The sequence below is a fragment of the Syngnathus floridae genome, chromosome 4 (assembly GCF_059516105.1).
Source record: "Syngnathus floridae isolate MCC-2025c chromosome 4, RoL_Sflo_1.0, whole genome shotgun sequence".
In the NCBI taxonomy this organism is placed as follows: domain Eukaryota; kingdom Metazoa; phylum Chordata; class Actinopteri; order Syngnathiformes; family Syngnathidae; genus Syngnathus; species Syngnathus floridae.
In genome coordinates, this window is record NC_142416.1 from 2,368,487 (window position 1) to 2,391,345 (window position 22,859).

Below are 22,859 nucleotides of genomic sequence, written 5' to 3' on the forward strand. Positions count from 1 at the left end.
CTCTTGCTCGCTCTCTTGCTCGCTCTTAAACTTCATTTCAATTCTCAAATATCAGTGTTTGTCCCCTGTATGATATATTTAACTTCTATTTCATCTAAGCAATCAATGATTTATACAGTAAAATAATGAAAATTAACAAGGCTGCCCAAAGTTTCGCACTGCTCTGTATATATAGGAATAGGACTTTATTTATGTCACACTTTCACAACGTCTTTTCTTGTAACATAGCTACCGTAATTTCCGGACTATAAGCCGCACCTGATTATAAGCCGCACCAGCAAAATATTGCGGAACATTTTGGTTTTTTTCATTAATAAGCCGCACCGTTCTATAAGCAGCATGTGCATGTGAGTTATTTACAAAGGAAGACGATACACCAAAAGCCTTTTTAAAGTCTTAATAACATACTTTAAAAAGGCTTTTGTCTTTCTAAACGTTGCCTGTGACGCGGCAGTAATGCCGCAGCAACACGGAAGTGTGCATGCGAGTTTTTTACAAAGAAAGACGGTATACAGAAAGCCTTTTTAAAGTTTTAATAACATACCTTAACATTTATTTCCAAACACTGCCTGTCACGCGGCAGTAATACCGCAGCAACATGGAAGTAACACAGCACTAATAGGGCTGGATTAAAAAAACATACTGGTAAAAGTCACTGAGACGCGGCGGTAACACAACAGCAACACGGTAGCACAACATTAACAGGGCTGGTTAAAACAAGAGCCAGTAACAGAGCCGTCTTCATCTTCCTCCTATGCACCATCGAAGTCTTCCTTCTCTGTGTCCAATTGGAATAGCGTTAGATATCCTTCGCCACACACTTTCTCAGTCGCTTTCGTTGTCGCTTTTATGCATTTCTTCTAGCATTTTCCATGATGACTCTGTTCATGCTAATTTTATTCATGCACGAAGCGCTAAGTTACATTAAACTAGCGAGCTACACGTATAGCTCCAGAGTAGACGTGACTGGGAAATAAAGAAAAGGGTGACACGACACGATGTCATCAACAATGGCCCAAATCGACTGCCTTTAACTCAGAAGCAGCATCATATGCATTTCTTTTGTCCCCCATAATGACGGTTTGTGTATAAAAGCTTCCGTTCTTCAGTAATGTCCGTCTTGATCTCGTTCTGTCTCTTCTTTGTGTGAATTATACGGCACTATGTCGCTGGTGCCACTTCTCGTGGGCGTAGAGTCCGATCCTTGATCTGCATAACCGCTCACAGATGGAGCAGGGGAACCCGGATACCAGGGGGTTACCAGCTGCCTGCTGGTGTCGTTGAATGCGCCTCTTGGATCGTCTGTCTTGATTGGTTTGGTGTATTTTTGAAACTGCAGTGGCACAAGTGGCCCCAAGGAGCCTAACCACTTCAGGCCTATTGCCTTGACTTCCCACCTGGTGAAGACTATAGAAAGGATCATCCTGGGTCACCTGCGTTCACTAGTGGGAGCGCAGCTGGACCCCCTGCAGTCTGGTTACCGGCCTGGTGTTGGGGTGTACAATGCAGTGATTTATTTATTGCACAGAACACTGCTTCACCTGGAGGACAACAGGAGCACTGGGACGATCATGTTCTTCGATTTCTCCAGCGCTTTTAACACCATCCAGCTGTCACTGCTTAGGGTGAAGATGGAGAAGGCGGGTGTGGACCACCGCCTGGCTGCATGGACAACAGACTTCCTCACCAACCGGCCGCAGTATGAGGTTACATAGCTGTGAGTCCAACGTGGTGCGCTGCAGCACAGGTGTCCCCCAGGGTACGGTGCCCTCTCCTTTCCTTTTCACCCTGTTCACTTCAGACTTTACCCACGACACCGCTCACTGCCACATCCGGAGGTTCTCAGACGACACGGCCATTGTTGGATATGTCTCGGAGGGGAACGATCTGGAATATAGGACGGTCATCAAGGACTTTGTCAGCTGGTGTGAGGTCAACCAGCTTGAGCTGAACACCAGCAAGATGAAAGAGTTGATTGTGAGCTTCGGGAGGACAGCATCCATCTTCACTCCGGTGAACATCCAGGGATCGGACATTGAGGTAGTGGAGAACTACAAATTCCTGGGTGTTCGCCTTAACAACAAACTGGACTGGACTGATCACACCCATGCCCTGTATAATAAGGGCCAGAGTCGGCTCCACCTGCTGAGGAGACTGAGGTCCTTCGGTGTGTGCAGGGCTCTCCTCCGGACCTTCTATGACTCTGTGGTGGCCTCAGCCATCCTCTACGCTGTGGTCTGCTGGGGTGGGGGCAGTACTGACCGGGACAGGGGGAGACTGAATAAGATGGTCAGAAGAGCGAGCTCTGTCCTGGGCTGTCCCCTGGACTCCATTGACGTTGTGGGTGAGAGGAGGACGTTGATTAAGCTTAAATCCATCATGGACAACACCTCTCACCCCCTCCAAGAGATTGTGCGGTCCCTGAGCAGCTCCTTTAGCAGCAGACTTTTGCACCCTCAGTGTAGGAAGGAACGGTTCCGCAGGTCCTTCATTCCCTTTGCTGTCAGACTTTACAACATGCGTGGCACCTGATAAAATTAATGTGTTTCGTCTCTACTAGCGGCACTTGTGTTTGTCCTTGTCTGTTATTTACCCTTTTTTGAAATTTTGGCACTTGTATTATTCTTGCACTCGCATTATTCTTGCACTTGTATGCGCTGCTGTGACAAGTGAATTCCCCCTCTGTGGGATGAATAAAGTTCAATCAATCAATCAATCAATCAATCAATCAATCAATCAATCAAGTGCCAGGTTGATCTGTCGAGTGCCAGAGTTTCAAGCTGCGTAGTGTTGATGTTGGATTGATTGCCGTAAGAGCTTCTGGTGTAGTCCTTAAAGCACCACTTTTGCCCCTCAACAGAGCGCTTTGCACCTCTCAGTTGGCTGTCGAGGACTTGGCAGGGCAGACGGTCGCCAGGCATACGGATGGTGTGTCCAATCCACCGAAGATGCTTCTTAGCCACGGCCGCTTCCATGCAGATGGAGTTGGTGTTTTTGAGGATGTCTGTATAGGGGACTAGATCCTCCCAGGACAGGCCAAGGATCCTCCGCAGGCAGCGTATGTAGAAGGCCTCCAGCTTGTTGATGTGTTGACGGTATGGGGTCCATGTTTCCGCTCCATATAGGAGAGTGGAGAGACATACTGCGTTGTACACGGCGATCTTAGTGCTGCCTTTCAGGTTACGGTTTTCAAAAACTCTGCGGCGTAGGCGACCAAAGGATGATGAGGCTTTATTGATGCGGGTGTGCAGTTCAGTATCAAGGGAGCAGCATGAGGACAAAGTGGAGCCAAGGTAAGTGAAGCGATCCACTGTGTTGAGTGGGGGGTGAGGAGGTAGCGGTAGGGAGTTGGGACATGACTTCAGTTTTAAGCACTCGAGCCAAGACACAGCCCTGCTTCACCCCAACATTCACCTTGAAGGGCTTTGACGGCAGCCCACCTATGAGCACTTTGGCTTCCATCCCAACATGAAGCTGCTGGAGGATACTTAGAAACTTGGGTGGTACGCCTAGTTTGGAGAGGTGTTTCCAGAGCAACTCACGGTTGATGGTGTCGAATGCTTTGCTGAGGTCGATGAAGGCTATGTAGAGGTCCTTGTGATGTTGTGGTGTCAAGGTCCATGATTGGTGGCAGGTCCGGGATATTATCCATATTGTGTGGGTCGACGGGTGGTGTGATTGAGAAGACTCTCAAAATGGTTTGCCCAACGAGGATATCATGGCGGTCCTTAAGGAGCGAAGAGCCGTCAGCTGACCGAACTGGAGCAATCACCCGCTTCCTGCTTGCGCAAAGGTGGGGATTAAACTGAGGATGTGGATGCGCAGTCCACATTCCCACCGTCTTCACACCTACCAGGTGAAATCTCCAGTGGCATGAGAGAACCCATGACGACCTTCGTCTGGCAGGAGTTTCAGGGGGCTGCCGGTGGTCCGGTCTATTGGACTCCGCCTATGCCTGTCCCCTTGTGCAGGTTTGGGATCAGTCTTAGTCTGGTCTCTACCCTTCGACCTGTTCGGCTTGGGTGACCCTGCCAGGAGTGCGAGACTCCAGCCGACATTGCTCTAGGGGTCATGGAGACGCGCAAAGTGCCTCACCACGATAAGGTGGTGATCCCGTCGAGGCACACACACACACACACACACACACACACACACACACACACACACACACACACACACACACACACACACACACACACACACACACACACACACTTCTGCTCAGCCAAATTTATTGTGTGAGATTATCATGTCACACACCAACATGATAATGACAGAAATGGACTCCTACAGTACTAAGACCGCAGGCCAGTCATTTTCAACAATGAACATTGTGTGCACTGTTTCACACACACAAACTCTGTCCTCAATTGAAAACATAATAATTTACAATAGCGTTGTTCACTTACTATTCATGTTGTGTAGTGCGACTTCTGGCATTCCTTGCCTTGTATTCCGTTGTTGCCACTCGAAGCAATTCTTTCACATGGATGTCAGTCAAAACCAAACCTGGGCAAATTGCGGCCCGCGGGCCACATCCGGCCCTTTGTGCGTCCCTGTCCGGCCCGCATGAGGCCAATCGTAATTTAAAAAAAATAAAAAATAGTGTCGTTGGTACAATACAACTGTTTCGCTTTTATTTTGAAAGGCGTCGCACTTCCGTGTAGCGTACGTGTATGTGAGCTGTGCGTGAAGGTGAACAGTGCGAAGTAATGCTGCCCGAGAAACGTGTGCTGACCCTCAGAAAAAAAAAGTTGACAAGGAGCGCCGTGTTTTCAACAAGACATGGACTGCCAAGTATTTCTGTACAGAAATGAAAGGTAAAGCCATGTGCCTGATTTGTGGTACACAGGTCGCTGTGTTTAAAGAATATAATTTGAGTCGCCACCACACGACCAAGTATGAGAAAAAATACATCTGTCTGATAAACAGCGCGCATCAGAGGCTGATGCATTGCTAGCAAAACTGCAAGCCCAACAAGGACTTTTTATCAAACTTCACACCCAGAGATGGAGCGGCTTTGTCATTTGAGGAAAAGTTAAAGAAGTTAAGAATAAATTGTACTGATTAATAATTGTTTTTTTATTTGACCTTTACGCCACAATTTCACATAGCTTAATATAAATATAAACAGAATAATTGTATTCTTCTAATTACCAGTACCAACTATTTAAAATAAATAATTTAGTGCATTTTACAATGGAAGAAAATTGAGCAGGTTTAAGTTAGCGTAGGTGTGGCCCAATGACACAACTCCGGTCTTTCATGTGGCCCCTTGTAAAAATTAATTGCCCACCCCTGGTCAAAACAGATCGATGCTTTGATCACAGGTGCTTCAGGATAGTAAACACAGACTTGCAGACATATGTTGACCCAGACATTGACAGTATCTTAAGCGCAGCCCGTATAACATTGGGGTATTTAAATCATCAGTTTTGAACACAGCAAGAATTGAAGCTGGCCCCATTAAAATAATCAAATTAGAGACAAAACACCTGACCATCGTCTCGGTTTATAAACCCCCAAATGAATCATTAGACTTCCAAGGGAAAATGCATCTTATCATTGGAGACTTTAACAGCCACAGCCCAAACTGGGGCTATGAAGATGAAGATGCAAATGGGGAGAAGATAATTTCATGGGCTCCTAACAATAACCTTGAGCTATTATATGACCCTAAAGACCCTCCCACCTTCAACAGTGCAAGATGTAGAAAGGGGTACAACCCAGACCTAGCTTTTGTTACCTCAACAAATCCCAATATCCTTACAAGATCAGTCTTACAACCTATACCAAGGTCCCAACACCGACCTGTACAAATCATATTCCACAAAGCTGTAATACCTACACAATCAAAATATCTCCCCAAGTTCAATTTAAAAAAAGCAAAATGGACAGGTTATAAGGAATTTATTGAACAGCATATTGATGCCATACTACCTGAGCCTGATCATTACGATAAATTTGTCCAATTAGTATGGAGGTCAGCTCAACAAAACATGCCTAGAGGCTGCAGAAAGGAGTACATTCCGGGAATGACTGACCAGATTATTGAACTATACGAGAATTATAACTCCCTATACAATGAAGACCCATTTAGCAAAGACACCACTGAAATGGGAGAGGCAGTTCTATCTCAACTGAGCCAGGAGAGTCAACAACAATGGTTTGACCTCGTAGAAAATCTAGACATGACTCAAAACAGCAAAAGAGCATGGTCAACCATTCGTAGACTAAACTATGAGAATAAACCACCTCAAAGCAGTAAATCCAAATCAAATTGCTCACCAATTGATTGTAAATGGTTGTCCAAATAATAAAGAATACCATCAAAGGAAAAGGCAACAGGAGGAGATGAAGGCAGCCCTCTTAGATGGTAATGGTTACTTCCCACCTTTTTCTCTAGAAGAACTGGAGAAAGAAATCAACCAGTTAAAACCAAACAAGGCTGCAGGAATAGATGGGATCCCAAATGAGTTCCTCAAACACCTTGGACCCAGGGCAAGACAATGACTACTGTCCATTTTTAACTCATGTCTAAGAACAAAGAATGTACCAAAAAAGTGGAGAAAAGCCAAAGTAGCTGCTCTTCTAAAGCCTAATAAAGGTCCAAACAACCCAGCAGCAGCGTATGATACCGTCAATCACAGAGGTCTACTTCTGAAAGTGTCCAAAATGCTGAAAAATAGGACTATAGTAGAAGTAATTAGAAGTCTCATAGAAAACCGCAAATTCTATGTAGAGATGAATGGCGTCAAAAGCAGATGGCGGATGCAGAAGAATGGTCTACCACAGGGTTCAGTCCTGGCACCCTTGTTATTCAATATATACACCAATGACCAACCTTCTCCAGCAAATGTGCGCAGATTCATCTATGCCAGGCATGTCCAAAGTCCGGCCCGGTGTGTATTATTCCACCGTAGGGCTGTTTTTATCCCAAGCTAACTTTTTCAATACATCATACAACATGTAAATCCAATCATCGATCTTCTACTGCAGGCATGTCCAAAGTCCGGCCCGGTCTAAATTTAAACTGGCCCAAAGTAGTGTGTCATAAAATCAACAATAAGTGGCCCACTGTCACTGTCGAGGGGACCTGCGTGCCCCGAAGTGAGCTACAGAAATGAAACTCATCCTAACGGGAACGCGCACATGAGCCGGTGCTCATGATCGGTTGCGTGCATGTCTCCTCGGTCTCTTCCCAGTTCACGCGCACACAAGTGTCTGTTTGCAAGACAAGTGACAGACAATTCCTCATTCAAATGTCCACACACCAAGGACTAAGGCGACGCTAAAATCAGAGACACTGCAAGTGATGCTGCACGGGGAAAGGCAAAAAAACCCCTAAAAACTACTGATGAGAGCTGTCTACTTCGTACTAACTCTACACCAGTGTTTCCCAACCTTTTTTCATATACGGCACATCTTTTCATTGAAAAAAATCTTGAGGCACACCACCGCCAAAAATGTTACAAAAGTGTTAGACCAGGTTCTATATTAAAATTCCAAATTTATTCACTTTGTTCACCTTATGCTTACCATATTCACTCCCTTCACCCCCAGTTCCACTATGCTTACACAATTCAACCTTTGAACCCCCCCCCCACTTCGTGTGGGGGTCATCTTGGATTGACCCTGAAGTGCCTCCGAATGAACTCAGAATGAACCGGAAGTGGCCCAAATCAAACCGGAAGTGGCTTAAATCAAACCGGAACTGACCTAAATAAAACCAGAAGTGGCCCAAATAAACCGGAAGTGACCTTTTCTAACCAGAAGTGACCCCAAATTAACCGGAAGTGCCCTGAATTAAACCGGAAGTGCCCCAAATAAACTGGAAGCGACCTTATTTCAACAAGAAGTGCGCTAAATAGCTACATTTGCTCTATCTTTTACAATTTTTGTCCGATTCAACCTGTTTCAACATTTGAACCCCAAAAGTGAACCGCCTGAACCCGTATATTTTGTTTCGTTCCAAATTTCAAAACATTTTGGTGCAATTCATTTTTTAAAATTCCCATTCATTCTCTATGGGGATTCAACATTTGCTCTAACTTCTACAATTTTTGTCTGATTCAACCCGTTTAAACATTTTTACCCCAAAAGTGAACCTCCTGAACACGTATATTTCGTCTGAACCCGTATATTTCATTTCGTTCCAAATTTCAAAAATTTCTGGCACAATTTTTGTTTTTAAATTCCCATTCATTCTCTATGGGGATTCATCATTTGCTCTAACTTCTACAATTCTTGTCCGATTCAACCCGTTTCAACTTTTGAACTCCAAAGTGAACCTCTTGAACCCATAGTTTTCGTTTAGCTCTAAATTAAAAAAAAAATTGGCGCAATTCGTTTTTAAAATTCCCATTCTCTATGGGGATTGAACATTTGCTCTAACGTCTACATTTTTCAACCGATTCAACCCGTTCCAACTTTCAATTGTTCATCTTTTGCCTACGTATTCCACAACTTTCATTTACCAAAAATTCCACATTTTCAATTTTGAAATTCACACCAAATTTTCCCAAATTTTGTTTTCCCTTCTAATTTCTACATTTTTCAACCAATTCAACCCATTCTACTTTAAACATCATTCATCATTCAACTTCTTCGCCTTCACACGCAATTTCTTCAGAAATTTCAAATTGTTATTCTACAAATTCCGCCCACTTTTTTGACGCTTAACTAGTTCCACACACTTCAACCGATTCACTCCGTTCCACTTTTAACTCATTCCAAATATTAATGACAACGTTGCTTACATTTTTTTAATTCCATAAACTTTCCATTTTCACAAAATTCACAAATTTACGGCAAGTTTTTCCCCATTCATTGTTAAAGGCAGATTCAACATTTCACATTTAGTCGTTCCAGTTTGAAATTCACATCATTCAACACATTCAAATCACATTGGGGACATTCCCAAACTTGCCAAATTAAAAAAAAATCACGTTTTCACGTTTAAAATTTGTACAAAATTTCGCAAGATTTCACAAAATTTCATTTTTCACTTTGAATTTCCATATTTTTCAACCGATTCAACTCGTCCCAACTTTCAACTGTTCATCTTTTGCCTATCTATTCTGCACCTTCCCACTTACCAAAAATTCAAAATTTTCACCTTTAATATTTTCGCAAAATTTCACACAAATTTCCTTTTACACTTATTTCTACATTTTTCAACCGATTCAACCCATTCCAGAGCATTTACATCCCTCCAGTTTGAAATTCACATTATTCAGCACATTCAAATAACATTGGGGACATTCCCAAAATTGCCAAATTAAGAAATTTTACATTTACACGTTTAAAATTTGTACAAAATTTCACAAAATTTCATTTTCCACTTCTAATTTCTACATTTTTCAACTGATTCAACTCGTTCCAACTTTCAACTGTTCATCTTTTGCCTACCTATTCCTCACCTTCCCACTTACCAAAATTCCAAATTTTAAATTTTGAAATTCACACCAAATTTTCCAAAATTTAGGTTTTCCCTTCTAATTTCAACATTTTTCAAACAATTCAACCCATTCCAACTTTATTCACTTTGTTCACCTTATGCTTACCATATTCACCCCCTTCATCCCCACTTCCACTATGCTTACCAAATTCACCCCTTCACCCCCACTTCAACAGTGGGGCGGCCATCTTGGATTGACCCAGACGCGCCCCGAAATGAACACAGTGAACCGGAAGTGCCCCAAAACAAACAGGAAGGGCCCCAAAATGAACAGGAAGTGACCCAATATGACCAGGAAGTGAACCGGAAGTGCCCCAATTTTAACAGGAAGTGAACAAGAAGCGCCCCAAATCAAACCAGAAGTGCCCCAAATCAAACCGGACGTGACCAAAATAAACTGGAAGTGACCTTTATAAACCGGAAGTGACCCCAAATCAAACCGGAAATAACCTCAATTAAACTGGAAATTCACTAAAACCGGAAGTGCCCCAATTAAACCGGAAGTGGCCTTATTTCAACAAGAAGTGCCCTAAATGAAACCAGAACTGACCTAAATGTAATGCTCTAAGTTTTACAAGTTTTGTCCGAATTAACCCGTTTCAACTTTTGAACTCCAAAGTAAACCTCTTGAACCTGTAGTTTTCGCTTTGTTCCAAATTGCAAAAATTTTTCGTGCAATTTTTATTTTAAATTCCTATTCATCCTCTATGAGGCATTCAACATTTGCTCTAACTTCTACATTTATCAACTGATTCAACCCATTCCAACTTTCAACTGTTTTCCTACCTTTTCAACAACTTCCCACTTACCAAAAATTACAAATTTTCAATTTTTAAAATTCACCACAAATTCCCCAATATTTCGTTTTACACTTCTATTTCCTACATTTCTCAAGTAATTCAACTCGTTTCAACATCATTCGGCAGCATTCCCCAAGACGTTATTGAAAGTCTTCGCCTTCTCATGCAGTTTCTCCAGAAATTGCATTTCCTAGTTATTTTTAACCTTGTCAGTGTCTTAAATATCTTTTCTATTCATTTTGAAACCCACTTGACAAATACGTGTGAGTTTTCATGAAAAACACAAAATTGTCTGGGTGAACCCAGACGTTGAATGATAGTGTTGGATTTGGCCCACAATTTTAGAAGCGCGTTATCCGCGCCTCACGGCAAAGGCCTTAGCCAATCACCTGTTATCCAATTTACTCATTGCATGCTCGTTTTATTTCTTCAATTTTAGGAAAAGGCTAAGGCACTGAAACAAAATTTAGACTTACACAGGTTGGTTTAGTTCAATCACAATTCTTGTTAAGAAAGCTCTTTTTTCAAGAAAGTACAATAAAGCGCTGGGCCTTTCGTGCGACCATGCTCAAGAGCAGAAAGTCTCCATCCAGAAAAGGCAACGTACAAGGTTCTTTGGTCAGCTTATATTCAGTTGCACATGCCAGCGTGGGCCGAGTTTGATGGGTGATGAGTCAGGGGTTGGGGAAAGTTCACAGGATAGTTTGATTCTATGGGAGTGGGTGCTGGTTCGGTGAGAGCTGGTTCCGTGGGGGTGGGTGCTGATTATGGGCGATTCGGTGTGTGTTGGGGCGGTTGTTTTCCATCCCGTCTTTTGGCCTTGGCGATCACCTTTGGCCGGGTTCTTGGTCATTTTACCCCTGCCACTCTTCCTCTGGCACCTCTACCGGTTTTATCTCCAAGTGTTCTTCCTGTAAACCATTCTTGCACATGCATCCACTTTGCCCACTGTCACACACCGCTCATTCATTATTCTTTCAATTTTGCCATTTTGTACGGAATTACGTGAACTTTTGGCTGTGACATCATCAATTTGTTAATGTTCCCTGACTATGCAAAGTTTTTACTCACCACTTACCATGCATTTGTTTGTTTGTTCTTTTGACACTATCTTTTGACACATATCTTTTCATTGCAAGCCAAAAAATGTTCCTCTGTCCAGAACGTTCAGTAGTAATCCAAGGCTGGCATCTAGCATTAGGCAACATGACGTCACATCTAGCATTAATCAAAACATAAGCTATAATCAAGTACTGAACATTTTTAGACGACTTTGGCAGTGTCCGTGATTTAGAAAAATATCATGCATGCCTTAAACAGTTCCTTAAGGGTCATTGAGCTATTCAGGCAATATATCAAAAAACGTTTATTTCAAAGTGCACAGAAATGGATATCGGATCATAAAGTTATAAAAACCTTTGTCATTACCACGTATCAAAAATGTCTTGTAATGTCTTTATTGATTTGGTGTGCAGGTATAATTATATGCTTAAAATACATCTTTTATTGATTTAATATGTGAATATACTTGTCTGCTCATGTACTTTATTCAATGAGGTTTGAGCATATCTGTTTTTGTAGCTAGGCAGGACTTTTTGTATTTCAACAGCAACACTTTTTCTCCTCGTGTCTCAAGTTAAACCAGACTAAACCTCTCCTGTTTCAGGTCAGTTAGAATAACCACAATTACTTCACTTTGCAAAATGACACACTCATGAGTGTGTTTTAGATACTTTTCTTATTTACTTTATGTAAAGCTCCAATTGCTGGTGCAGTTAAATAACCCCACACGATACTACCACACCTCTGTGATTCACAGTTGGTATGATCTCAAGTTTACCCCTCTTTTTTTCAAATGTTATGGTGGCCTATGGCCAAACAGCCCCACTTCATCATATCATAGAAGTTGTTTCCAGAAGTTGAGAATTTTTCTTGGTGTCTTTTGTTAAACCACAGTTTGGAAATCTGGCGTTTTACTTTTCCTCAGAATTAATGGCTTCATTCCTGCTGAATAGCCTTTACGCTAATGTCGGTGCAGGACTTGTTTCACTTCAGCCAGCATCTTCACAAAGTCTTTAGCTTTTTGTTCTGGGGTTCATTCACAGTGTTTCTTTCTCCTTTCTGAGAGCACTGTGAAGCGTTGTTGGACATTCCAATGTTGTTCATATGCCTTTAATTATTTAAACCGATGAACATGGTTTAACTGATGTATTGTTACAGCATTTTTTTATCAATTTTTTTATTGTGCACAAAAAGGAATATAATTTAATGAAAAAAAGAATGACTAGACTTGTCAACCAGGAGTAACGGGAGAACGATGTTTAAATACAATAATCCATCGTTTATCGCGGTTAAATTATTCCATAAAATACTTTTATGAACCTTTGTGTTTTAAACACTGTAATTTTCTTTTTCTTTTTTTTGTATTTTTAAACACTTTTGTAAACAAAGTCCAACTGATTTTCATAAATATTCTTCTTTATTTAAATAAATAAGAAGATAAAGAAAATAAATAAGAGCATGTATTGTTACAATATCCACACAAGACAATTATGAACCATTATTGTAGTTTTATACACTTCATTATTTCTTTAAACACTTTTTTGTATTTTTAAACACTTTTGTAAAAATGTTAGTCAAACTGACTTTCAGAAACATTCTTATTTATTTAAATAAATAAGAATATAAATAAGAGTAAATATATATTGGTACAAAACTTTAATGGAACTTTTTTTTTAAGTGTAAACGTGTCTGGCTCCTCGCTGCTCCTGCATGCTGGCCGGCTTATGCACCCCCGCGGCCCAGCGCAAGGGCATCCGCATAAAACTTTTAAAATTTCACTTGTATACACTCTATTTTATTTTTAAATGTTACTATATTTTAAACACTTTTTTAAACATTTTAAAGTGTAAAGGTGTCACGGCTCCGCTCTGCTCTTGCCGAGCTGACCTGCTGATGCACCCCTGCAGCATAGCGCGAGGGCATCCACACCGTCTTATTTTTAAACACTTTATTGTATTTTCAAACACAGTGTAAACGTGTCACGGCTCCGCTCTGCTCTTGCCGTGCTCGTGCTGACTAGCTGACGCGCGCATCCACACATCGTTCAGAGGCACGCCCCTTGCTATGAGTGCTCATTGCTGTCCACTGTCTCAAATCCTGGACGGCAGTGGTTTTTTCCCACGTGCGCGGCAGCTAGGTCAGCACCCGTCGCTTGTCCTCAGTGCCCGACAAGACGTATGTAAAATACGTAGACCGGGGTTGGGGGGTGTGGGGGTAAACTAATCAGAGAATTGTATGTACCTCCGTACTCAATGTATTGCGTGCAGTTCTTTGATCAGTTACATATTACATATTCTGCTTATTACGTCCCTGTGGTGGGAGGCAGCCACACAACAACATTTACAGATTTTGGAATTCGGTTTACTCAAAAGGCGCACATTTTTAAAAGGTGCACCTTAGGTTTTTGAGAAAATGAAAGGCTTTTAAGTGTGCCTTCTGGTGCAGAAAATACAGTACTTTAAATGTGGCCATTGTTTCAAAGGGATTGATCAAAGAGGAGAGAAGTATGTTGGTACCTTTTGCCATTTAATCAATGCTATGTTTCAGTACGTTAGTTTGTGTAGGAACAACAGCAGGATTGTTTCACACCACTCCAATCCACATGTTTTGCAAGATGGCCGTGTTGTACAGCTTAAAAAAATGTTGCAGTTTTATGTTTTGTTTGTGAATGGGAATCTGTCTTTGGATGGAGCCCATGAGTGTGATTGTGACTTTTGTGGTTTTCTGTAGGACTGGATTGACCATATAAATACTGTTAACCACACAGCCGCCTGCAGGGACCTGCGCAACAAGTGAGAATATTATTGCTTTGCCAAAACCTTTTTACACCCTTTGCTCAGAACTTCATGAATGTAATTGAACATATGTTGTCTGTTTTCTTAAAGGTATCCTGAATGGAACCCATATCTGAAAAGGTTAGTTTATATTTGATCTAACCACAATTGTATCAGTCTTAGTTAAGATGGTCAGGAAAATGAGCTCTGTTCTGGGCTGTCCCCTGGACTCCATAGAGGTTGTGGGTGAGAGGAGGATGTTAATTAAGCTGAAATCCATCATGGACAACACCTCTCACCCCCTCCATGACATTGTGCGGTCCCTGAGCAGCTTCTTTAGCAGCAGACTATTACACCCACGGTGTATGAAGGAAAGATTCCGCAGGTCCTTCATTCCCACTGGTGTCAGACTCTACAACATACGTGGCGCCTGATAAAATTGTGTTTCGTCTCTACCGCTACAAGTGGCACTTGTCTTTGTCCTTGTCTGTTATTTATCCTTTTTTAAATTTGGCACTTGTATTCTTGCACTCTTGTACGCTGCTGTGACAAGTGAATTTCCCCACTGTGGGATGAATACAATTCTATCATCATCATTAATATATATTGATAATGGTGCTTGATATCTCATTGTATTTTTTGTATCATTGTGCCATAAATTCAATACAGTTCCATTGAGTGTCTTACGTAGGTGTCCTTTACATTGCAACTGGTTTACAACCGTCAAACAAATTCCAAATTTAGTGCTCACTCAAATCTGTTTATACTTAATTTACCTTTGCATTCTTGTTTCCAACACCCACTCCACAGCAAATGCAGAGTGAAATCTCACAGGCTGCATGCAAGACATTCTCCTCAGGATGATCGCCAACTTCACTGCACAGGTTGACCACTCAGACATTATTTGTCCTTTTTTTTCCCCTTTATTCTATCACTTTCTGGTATTTGTTTACATGGTGAAGAAGTCTGGTGAGTATGAAGGATTATACAGTGGCCACGCGTACATTACTGCGATAATGCAACGCGCATGCGATATTTTGAAAATGTCTTGCAGTTTAACTCCAAGTTGGAGAATGTTTCTGGTATTGGCTAGGACAGTGGTCCCCAAGCTTTTTTGCGCCACGAACCAGTTACGTGTCAGAAATATTTTCGCAGACTGGCCTTTATATGAATAAATAATACATTTATATAAATAAATAATTCATTTATAATAAATATATAAATACCATGAAATAAAATGATACGACTGGCATAAAAACAAGTATAAACGACATAAAAATGAAACTCACCATTACGTTGAATTAGTGGGAGCACTGAGCTTGTTTCTCAGAAACGAGCGGATCCCATCTAGGCGTAATCGGAGACAATGACACCCGAAGTGGTTAAGGTTTGTCTTTTAATGCAGGATGCTTGGTCTCCATGTGCTGAAGCAGTTTTGAAGGCTTCATTGCCTCGTTAGCTAGCCTGTCACCACGTATTATGCAGAGTGGGCTTGGCGCGTCAGTCACCTGTGGCGATAAATCCATATTTTAAGCAGGACTCCAGAAATTGTCTGCAGCTTTCCTTTTCTTAGAAGTCGTAGCCTCTTCTTCTTTCTCCTCATTGGGTTTTTTTCCTCTTTCCGAAGAAGCTATCCAAACATCTCTGTTTATTGCTCATATTTGCTTGCTTTGCGGGCTCGACTGAGGTGACATGTCACGTGACTGAGACGAGCGTCTTGACCTGAACCGACGGATGTAATTGGGAGAGAATCGCCAATTTTTATAATATTTTTCTAAATATATTCGTACTCATTTTTGCTAGCTGTGCGGGCTCGACTGGGAAAATGTTGCCGGGACGAGCGTCTTGAACTGAAGTAATTGATTGTCGATTAAAAAAATAAATAAATAAAGTTTTTTTTTTTTTTTTTTTTTTTTTTCTTCTCTGTGTGGCTTGGTGGCCATTACCAAGTGACGCACGGACCGGTGGTTAGGGACCCCTGGGCTAGGACACCACAGGGTTGAGTTTGGTCTGCATTTTATTGCCAATTCAGGGTTGACATCAGGTCGTAAAATCCCCAAATTTAAGTAATTATGGCTAAACAGTATATAAATTTTGTCGAAACATTTGAGTGTAGTTGAATTGTGTTCATTATGTCTCCATTATTGATAGCCATTGTAGCCTTTGTTCAGACAAATTGAGCACGTCTTACCTTTACAAACATTTCTGACAGTTTCGGCAGCAACTTTCATCTTCCTCACACGATGTGTGTCACACGATGGTGTGTGTGACGCGTCTTTTTCAGCTGTTGTTACTACAAGGGCGTGACCCTCCTGTCAGATTTGACAGGTGGGTCAAGCCCCCTGCTGTCATCTCGCCGCTCCAAAACGCTGGTCCAGGTGTGTGAGAGCATGTATGCTCCCTCATCTCGGTTCAAAGTCAAAGTCAGCTTTATTGTCAATTTCTCCACATGCCAAAGACACACAAAGAAACCGAAATTTCGTTCCCCCCTATCCCACGGTGACAAGACACGGCCCACAACAGACAAACAAGTAAACAAGTATAACAACAGCGTGCTGAATAAATAATGAATAAATAACACAATAAATAAATAAATAAATAAATAAATAAATAAATAAATAAATAAATAAATAAATAAGAGGAGCAAAAAAGGAGCAAGTGCGCGTACAGCAGACATTCCAGAAAATAGCGCAACAGTGCCGCACGCTACGCAGAAGTGGGTAGCGAGTTCAGGGTCCTAACAGCCTGGAGAAAGAAGCTGTTGGCGAGTCTGGTGGTGCGGGAGCGCAGGCTCCTGTACCTCTTCCCAGAGGGCAGAAGGTCAAAGAAAGAGTGAGCCGGGTGACTTACATCTCTCGCAATCGAGGTTGCCTTGCGGGCGAGATGGGAAGTGTAAATGTCCTTCAGGGAGGGGAGCGAAGCACCAATAATCTTACCAGCCGTATTCAAGTTCTGTTCAGTGCAGTTACCACCCCAGACAGCGATGCAACTGGTGAGGACGCTCTCAACGGTGCCACGGTAGAATGTAGTCAAGACTGCCTGAGGAGCACATGCACGCCTGAGCTTCCGCAGGAAGTACAGGCGGCGCTGAGCTTTCTTTGCCAGTGACGAGGTGTTTGCGGACCAGGAGAGGTCCTCACTGATGTGCACCCCCAGGAACTTGGTGCAGCTCACCCTCTCCACCACAGCACCATCGATGATCAGCGGCAGGTGTTTTGTGTGACCCTTCCGGAAGTCAACAACGATTTCCTTGGTCTTGTTGACGTTCAGCAGGAGGTTGTTGTCCCTGCACCACGTGGTCAGAAGGTCAACTTCCGACCTGTACCGAGTCTCGTCGCTCTTCGTGATGAGACCCACCAGAGTCGTGTCGTCAGCAAACTTCACTATACGGTTGTCGCTGTAGGTCGCAGTGCAATCATGCGTCAGCAGGGTGAAGAGCAATGGACTGAGCACGCAGCCCTGGGGGGCCCCCGTGCTCAGCGTGATGCTGGCGGAGATTTTGTCGCCAACACGCACCACCTGAGGCCTCTGACAGAGGAAGTCCAGTAGCCAGTTGCAGAGGGAGGTACTGAGGCCCAGCTCGTCGAGTTTGCAAATGAGTCGCTGCGGCACAATGGTGTTGAAGGCAGAGCTGAAGTCCACAAACAGCAACCTCACATAAGAGTCCTTTCGTGATGAGACCCACCAGTCGTGTCGTCAGCAAACTTCACCATACGGTTGTCGCTGTAGGTCGCAGTGCAATCATGCGTCAGCAGGGTGAAGAGCAATGGACTGAGCACGCAGCCCTGGGGGGCCCCCGTGCTCAGCGTGATGCTGGCGGAGATTTTGTCGCCAACACGCACCACCTGAGGCCTCTGACAGAGGAAGTCCAGTAGCCAGTTGCAGAGGGAGGTACTGAGGCCCAGCTCGTCGAGTTTGCAAATGAGTCGCTGCGGCACAATGGTGTTGAAGGCAGAGCTGAAGTCCACAAACAGCAACCTCACATAAGAGTCCTTTCTCTCCAGGTGGGTGAGGGCCAAGTGGAGGGCAGAGCAGATGGCATCCTCAGAGGACCGCTTAGCACGGTACGCGAACTGGAAAGGGTCAATGGTGGGGGGGAGAACGGATTTGATGTGCTCCATGACAAGCCGCTCTAAGCACTTCATGATGATGGGCGTCAGTGCCACGGGGCGGTAGTCATTGAAGCAGGACGGTGCAGGTTTCTTCGGCACAGGAACGATGGTGGCAGCCTTGAAATACGAGGGGACGATGGCCTGCTGCAGGGAAACGTTAAAGATGTCCGTGAAGACACCTGACAGCTCCCCAGCGCAGTCCTTCAGCGCTCGACCCAGGATGTTGTCAGGGCCCGCCGCCTTACGGGTGTCAATAGCGGCAAGCGCCCTCCTCACACCGTCGGCAGAGAGGCGCAGGGGCTGCTCGTGTGGGGGGGTAGTGGTCTTCAGCGGGCAAGTGCTGTTCTGGGCGTCGAAGCGAGCAAAGAAGCGGATCAGATCGTTCAGCAGACGGACGTCGCCCTCACAGCTCCTCGGCGCGGGCTTGTAGTCCGTGATGGTCTGAATGCCCCGCCAAAGCCTACGTGCGTCTTTGCTGTCCTTGAAGTGGGTGGAGACCTTGCACGACAACGCCTTCTTCGCTTCTTTGATGCCTCGGGACAGGTCGGCCCTCGCTGTCCTCAAGCCAGCCTCATCCCCCGCTCTGAAAGCCTTGTCTCTGGCCCTCAGCAGTCTGAGGACAGCCCCTGTCAGCCACGGCTTCCAGTTCGCTTGAGTGACGACGGATTTCGAGCAAGTCACATCATCGATGCACTTCGTGATGTAAGAGGTAACAGAGTCAGTATACTCCTCTATGTCCGTCCGATCGTTGTAGGTGGCTGCCTGCTTAAACAAGTCCCAGTCAGTGGTGTCAAAGCAGTCACGAAGTGCATCGGAGGCACCCTCAGGCCACACCCGAACCCGCCTCCGAACCGGCCTGGATGCCTTCGCCAATTGTCTGTATGCGGGCAAAAGCAAAACGGTGAGATGGTCAGAAAGCCCAAGATGGGGGAGGGGGGTGGCTTTGAAAGCTCCCTTTTGCGCAGAGTAGACCAGGTCCAGGAAGCTGTCTCCACGTGTCGGAAAAGTAACGTGTGTTGTTGATTTTTTCTTATTTTTATTGCCTCCATAATCCAGCGGTGGTGTCGGTTTTCTTCGGTGCGGATGACTCGGGCTTTGTTCCAATTCATGATATGGTTCTCCCTTTTGCAGTGATCTGTTATGGTTGATTTGTGGGTCTCTTGCAGTGCCTTTTCCTTTGTCGCTCTTGTGTGTATTTTTTCCGTCTCCTTCTCGCATTCCTTTTGATGCTCCTCATCTCGGTTCATGGTTCATTAAAACCACCCTTAAAAAACAAACACGCTATAGAAACCACCTCAGATTTAAACTCCGTTGTTGAGATGAAGGCATTATCCCAAACAGCCTGAACATAAAAAAAACCTTCCCAACAAAGAACGCAGAAAAATCAATAAGTAAAGTGCGGATGACTCTGGTAAAGGAAAGAATTAGGTGCACAACGAACAAACTACACAACATCAGCACAGATCTGCGGCAACGGCTGGAGAATTTCAAACACCGGTACCCCAAAAATAACGAGACGGAAGAATGGATAGAAGAGCACTTCAGCAAAATGCACAAAGATGAATTCATAGCCACGAAAACACGACACATAAAGAAGATAAAGAAACTGATGGAAAAGGCATGGAAACAAGCACAACAAAAAACACCCGTCAACGACAATTGGATACACAACGCATCAAAGCACACCCTGACAGAAGCCGAAAGAAATGTACAATCGAAAAGACTCAACTTTGCAGTCAAATCCAAAAACATCCCATATGAAGATTTCATTCTAGCAACTAAACTTGCTTGCGAAAAAATACCGGACTTCGGAAAAAAAGCCGCCCTACGCAACGAGGTGGCGGGTATTTTGAAAACAGCGCGACCACCACCCGGCAACATCACCTCATAGGAAGCAAGAGCCATAAACTCATTACCAAAAAAAATGAGAAAATCACTATTTTACCGGCAGACAAAGGTAGAACCACAGTCATCATGGACACAGTAAAATATAAAAAACAAATGCAGGACATGTTGAACGACACCAACACTTACAAAATCCTCAAAAAAGACCCAACAGAAGAAAAGAAAAATAAACTTAAGCCACTATTAAAACCACTACTAATTGGCAACAAAATAGACAAACACATCGTATTTTTTGGACTATAAGTCGCGTTTTCTTTCATAGTTTGGGTGGGGGGGGCGACTTATACTGAGGAGCGACTTGTATGTGAATTTTTTCACAAATTTTCAAAATAAAAAAAAAAAAGTGAAACCGCGATAAACGAACCGCGATGTAGCCAGGGATTACTGTAATTTGAATTTCAAGTGGCGGCGCAGCGCGGTGGTTGTTTACCTAAAGACAAAGATTCGATCAAGGGATGACGAAGATGACGAAGGGCCCCACGTACGACTGGCATCATTTGCGGCTTTGTTTGTAAGTGACACGGACGAAGAGTTTGAAGGATTTAATGATTTAGAGTGACACAGAAGGTTTGAAAAAACTATTATGGCTACTCTACGGAGCTCTCTTTCACCTCCGTGGATGGAAGTCGGGGGCCGGCGCTCGGCCGGGTGGCTGTCCGGGGGCGGTGGATGGGGCTCGGACATGGATTTTACGCACGCCCGGTCCTACTTATACTTATACCTTATACTCCGGAGCGACTTATATGTTGTTGTTTTTTTCACGTTATTGTGAATTTTATGGCTAATGCGACCTATATTCTGAAGCAACTTTTAGTCTGAAAAATACGGTACAACCATCTTGTACCCACAGCAAACATAACACCACGCATATACGGCACGCCAAAAATCCACAAACCAGGAACACCACTACGCCCAATAGTTGACAGTATTGGTTCAGTCACATACAATTTGTCAAAGACCATCACTGAAATAATAAAACCCATACTCGAACAAACGGAACAACATTGCAAGAACTCAAAAGAACTAGGAAAAGAACTCAAAGACATTAAGGTAGGCAAGGAGGAAATTTTCATATCACATGACGTCATCACTTTTCACCAAAACATCAGTACAAGCAACATTAAAAATCGTACAAGACCGACTGCACACAGACAGGACTCAAAAAACGCACCAATCTCACCACTCAGGACATAATACAGTTACTACAGTTTATAGCCACATCCACATACTTCACGTTCAGGAACCAAATATACAGGCTAAAGGAATGCTTCGCGATGGGGGACCCCATGTCGGCTATCGTGTGCAGCTTTTTTATGGAGGACTTGGAGGAAAAAGCTATTACAACAGCACCCGAAGCACTCAGACCCACAATGTGGAAAAGGTACGTAGACGACATCATAGAAAAAATAAAAACTGGCCATACGCAGCAGCTCACAGATCACCTTAACACAATAGACACCACTGGTGTATACAATTCGCCCACGAAGAAGAAATCGCATTTTTAGATATCAAAATACAGCACACAGACAGCGCAGACATAAAAATAAAAATTCACAGAAAAGCCAGCCACACCGATCAATATTTATTATGGACATCAGAACACCTCTATTGTTTTTGTTTCTTGTTTGGTGCGGTCCCACAGGCTGGTGTTGCTGATGCGGTTGGGCAAGAAGATCCTGAGGATGCGTCTTAGGCAGTGATTTGTCAAGGTTTGAAGTTTAGCGGTGATGTGTTTGGTGGCCCTCCTTGTTTCTGATCCATATAGCAGCACTAAGTTTAGTATTGGGTGAGATGTTTTTGGTTTTCCAGATCTTATTTAAAATGTTGAATACTGTTCTTGCTTTCCCTATTCTTGATTTCACATCTTTGTCTGTTCCGCCATCCACTGCAATTACACTGCCTAGGTATGTGAATTTGTCTACCTCTTCCAGTGGGCAGCCCCTGAGGTTAATGGGATTTGTGTTTTTGTTGTTTACTCGCATGATTTTGGTTTTTGCTCTGTTAATATTTCGTCCGTCCTGCTGCTGTTTTTTCGATTAGTTGAGTTTTCTCCTGTATCTGTTGGTGGCTGTGTGAGAGTAAAGCAATGTCATCGGCAAAGTCCAGGTCTTCTAGTTGTTCTGTCAAAGTCAATTGGATGCCTGTCTTTTTAGTGTGGGTAGTTTGTTTCATGATCCAGTCAATGCATAGGAGGAATAGGTAAGGGGAGAGTAGGCATCCCTGTTTCACTCCAGTGAGCACGGTGAATCTTTTCTGTGTTGGTACCTGGTGAAGCACTTGGCACTGCATGTCCTGATATGAGCTTTTGACGATGATGATGTATTTAGGGGGTATTCCGTAATGTGCCATTAAGCTCCATAATAGCTTCCGGTCTACGCTGTCAAACGCCTTTTCGAAGTCTATGAAATTCACGTACGCAGGCGTGTTCCATTCTATCGATTGTTCTATAATGATCCTGAGGGTAGCAATTTGGTCACTGCATGATCTTCCATTTCTGAAACCAGCTTGGTTTTCTCTCAGCTCCTTGTAAACCCCTTTCCGTAGTCTTTCCAAGATTATGCGGTTTAGCACTTTGCTCGGTGTTGATAGCATCATGATGCCTCTGTAGTGGTTTCAGTCTCTAAGGTCTCCTTTTATGGGGATGACAGCAATAAGCCCATCTTTCCAGTCTGTTGGTATGTTTTCTTCCTCTTCCCATATTTTCCTGATGCGTGTGTGGAGCATGGTGGTTGCAGTTTCAACATCA

The 22,859-nt window shown here is 43.5% G+C and overlaps 1 protein-coding gene across 1 annotated transcript in view; it reads left to right on the top strand.

The window, feature by feature from the left end:
* LOC148398572 (uncharacterized) overlaps positions 1-22,859 on the top strand; it is a 127,196-nt gene that overhangs the window by 39,241 nt on the left and 65,096 nt on the right. The window contains exons 3-5 of the mRNA XM_088373099.1: positions 14,053-14,114; positions 14,208-14,237; positions 14,907-14,980. Of these exons, the coding sequence (XP_088229225.1) occupies positions 14,053-14,114; positions 14,208-14,237; positions 14,907-14,980 (166 nt within the window). The remainder of the gene's footprint in view (positions 1-14,052; positions 14,115-14,207; positions 14,238-14,906; positions 14,981-22,859) is intronic.